The sequence below is a fragment of the Penaeus japonicus genome, unplaced genomic scaffold (genome assembly GCF_977035675.1).
Source record: "Penaeus japonicus unplaced genomic scaffold, GWHDUDI00000001_assembly GWHDUDI00000029, whole genome shotgun sequence".
Taxonomy (NCBI): domain Eukaryota; kingdom Metazoa; phylum Arthropoda; class Malacostraca; order Decapoda; family Penaeidae; genus Penaeus; species Penaeus japonicus.
In genome coordinates this window covers 32,139,496-32,141,995 of record NW_028234431.1, presented here as the reverse complement: position 1 = coordinate 32,141,995, position 2,500 = coordinate 32,139,496, and the positions used below count along the sequence as shown (strand labels likewise).

Below are 2,500 nucleotides of genomic sequence, written 5' to 3'. Positions count from 1 at the left end.
AGTTGTAAGGATTCCCGTCTTGTAGGAAACCATGAATGAACCCGCCACAGCCAGTCCGTGAGTAAAGTTGTCAATACCGTTTGCTATGAGGTTTAAGTAGCCAGTAATCTGTTGGGTGGAAAATTGTATGTACATTTTTTTTTTTTTTTTTTTTTTTTAAGATTAATTCAAATCGAACTGTTATGAGGGACATCAGGTAAGATTTTCTTCCTCGAAGTTGAAATGACATACAAGTAGGAAAAAAAATAGGACTCTTCAACATATCTCAAAATAGGACTCGTCAACATACCTAATAAAACCAAAAAATATATACACAATAATGAAAAGACTTCAATAAAACAACAACCCTCTTACATCTTTCTTATTCTCCCCGCCTTTCTCCTTCGAGTTATTATTCTGCGGCTCCGGTGACTCGTTCGAAGCCATCATCTCAACGATAATGAACACGAAGATGCCCGCCAGCACGCAAAGGCCCACCTGAGTGAATGCCTCGTGGGTACCCGCTCCGGCTGCAAGGGATGGGGAACGATTAATCAACGGGACTCACGTAATTCGCCTGTAGTTAGATCATGAGTAGTTAAGAGTAAATTACGTATATGTCATTATATGATTCGCTTGCTTTTATATATGTATATATGTATATATATATATATATATATATATATATACATATATATATATATATATGTATATATATATATATATATATATATATATATATATATATATATATATATATATTCAAATATGTATATATATATATATATATATATATATATATATATATATATTATATATATATATATTGTATATATATATATATATATATATATGTAACATGTCATCAAATTTGCGAAAATGCTTAGATGAGGTTTTTCATATCTGATACTTCTGGAAAGATTAAGTGATACGAATCCGGTTTATGGTCTTTGCGAAAAGGAGAAATAGTAAAAGAAAGAAAGAGAAAAAGAGATGAGACAGAGATAAGTAAGTGAGAGAGAGAGAGAGAGAGAGAGAGAGAGAGAGAGAGAGAGAGAGAGAGAGAGAGAGAGAGAGAGAGAGAGAGAGAGAGAGAGAGAGAGAGAGAGAGAGAAGAGAGAGAGAGAGAGAGAGAGAAGAGAGAGAGAGAGAAGAGAGAGAGAGAGAGAGAGAGAGAGAGAGAGAGAGAGAGAGAGAGAGAGAGAGAGAGAGAGAGAGAGAGAGAGAGAGAGAGAGAGAAGAGAGAGAGAGAGGAAAGAGAGAGAAGAGAGAGAGAGAGAGAGAGAGAGAGAGAGAGAGAGAGAGAGAGAGAGAGAGAAAGAGAGAGAGAGAGAAAGAGAGAGAGAGAGAAAATAAAGAGAGAACAAGGAGCGAAAAAAAAAAAAAAAAAAAAATGAAAAATAAAGAGAGCAATATATCTCGCAACAAATAGCGAAAGAGGCTGAACCGCGCGCCACCGCCACGTGTCCCCACCACGTGTCCCCGCCACCCACCGTCCAGCGCCATGCTCCACGCCTCCGGCAGCAGATGCAGGAACACGTCGCCGAGGAGGCCGCCGACCGCGAAGCTCAACAGCAACTGCAACACGTTCCTTCCGCCTGCAATGAGAGAAAAGAAGGAATCGCGGTTAACTTTCGGGTCGCGAGGAACGTTAAATTAGACAAGTTTTCACTTCCGAAAACAGGATACATGCGAGAAAGGGGACTGTTTGGGTATAGACACACAAACACATGCACATAAGTGTGTATATGTATGTATGTATGTATGTATGTATGTATGTATGTATGTATGTATATATGTTTATGTATGTATGTATATATATATATATATATATATATATATATATATATACATACATATATATAACAATAATAATAATAATAATAAAATATACATTCATGTGTGTGTGTGTGTGTGTGTGTGTGTGTGTGTGTGTGTGTGTGTGTGTGTGTGTGTGTGTGTTATATATATACATATATATATATATATTATATATATATACATATACATACATATAAAATTTCCCCAAACATACGAAACCGAAAAGTCATTCTCATACACACCCCTAATTAATAAAAAGACATCCATCATAAAACAGAAAATTCACGAAAATTCACGTTCGCAGAAAAACAAATATGGCGCTCAACATTGCCAGAACTCCGATAATCTTTCCTTGTGATCTTCAGCGACGTGCAAGGACTTTCAAAAGAACAGGGACTCACTTGGAAAATAAGACTAATTAGTCGTAATTCCCCCTGGATTTGACTGAAAGGGAAATTTTCTTTCCTTGAATTTTGCAAAAGAAAAGAAAAGAAAAAGAGGCGCATTTCCAAAACGTTTCCTTACTTTACCCGAATTTTATAAATAAGGCACTCTTCTTGCCCCGATGTTTCTTTTTCTTTTTTCTAAATATGCATATTTCTCATATGAATAAGAACGCCATGATAGGGGTTCATCCAACCCTCCCCCCACCTCCACCCCCACCCTATCCTGATCGTATCTTTTGCTTTCGCGCGCTTTT

The 2,500-nt window shown here is 36.7% G+C and overlaps 1 protein-coding gene across 1 annotated transcript in view; it reads right to left on the bottom strand.

Moving 5' to 3' along the window:
• The window catches only part of LOC122255297 (zinc transporter ZIP13 homolog), a gene marked incomplete at its 5' end in the record, with an annotated part of 7,418 nt that extends 5,841 nt beyond the window's left edge, over positions 1 to 1,577 (bottom strand). Inside the window, 3 exon segments of the mRNA XM_043019282.2 lie at positions 1 to 108; positions 355 to 509; positions 1,473 to 1,577. The exon segment at positions 1 to 108 is cut by the window's left edge and continues 64 nt beyond it. Coding sequence (XP_042875216.1) covers positions 1 to 108; positions 355 to 509; positions 1,473 to 1,577 — 368 coding nt within the window.
• Between the last annotated feature and the right edge of the window lie 923 nt (positions 1,578 to 2,500).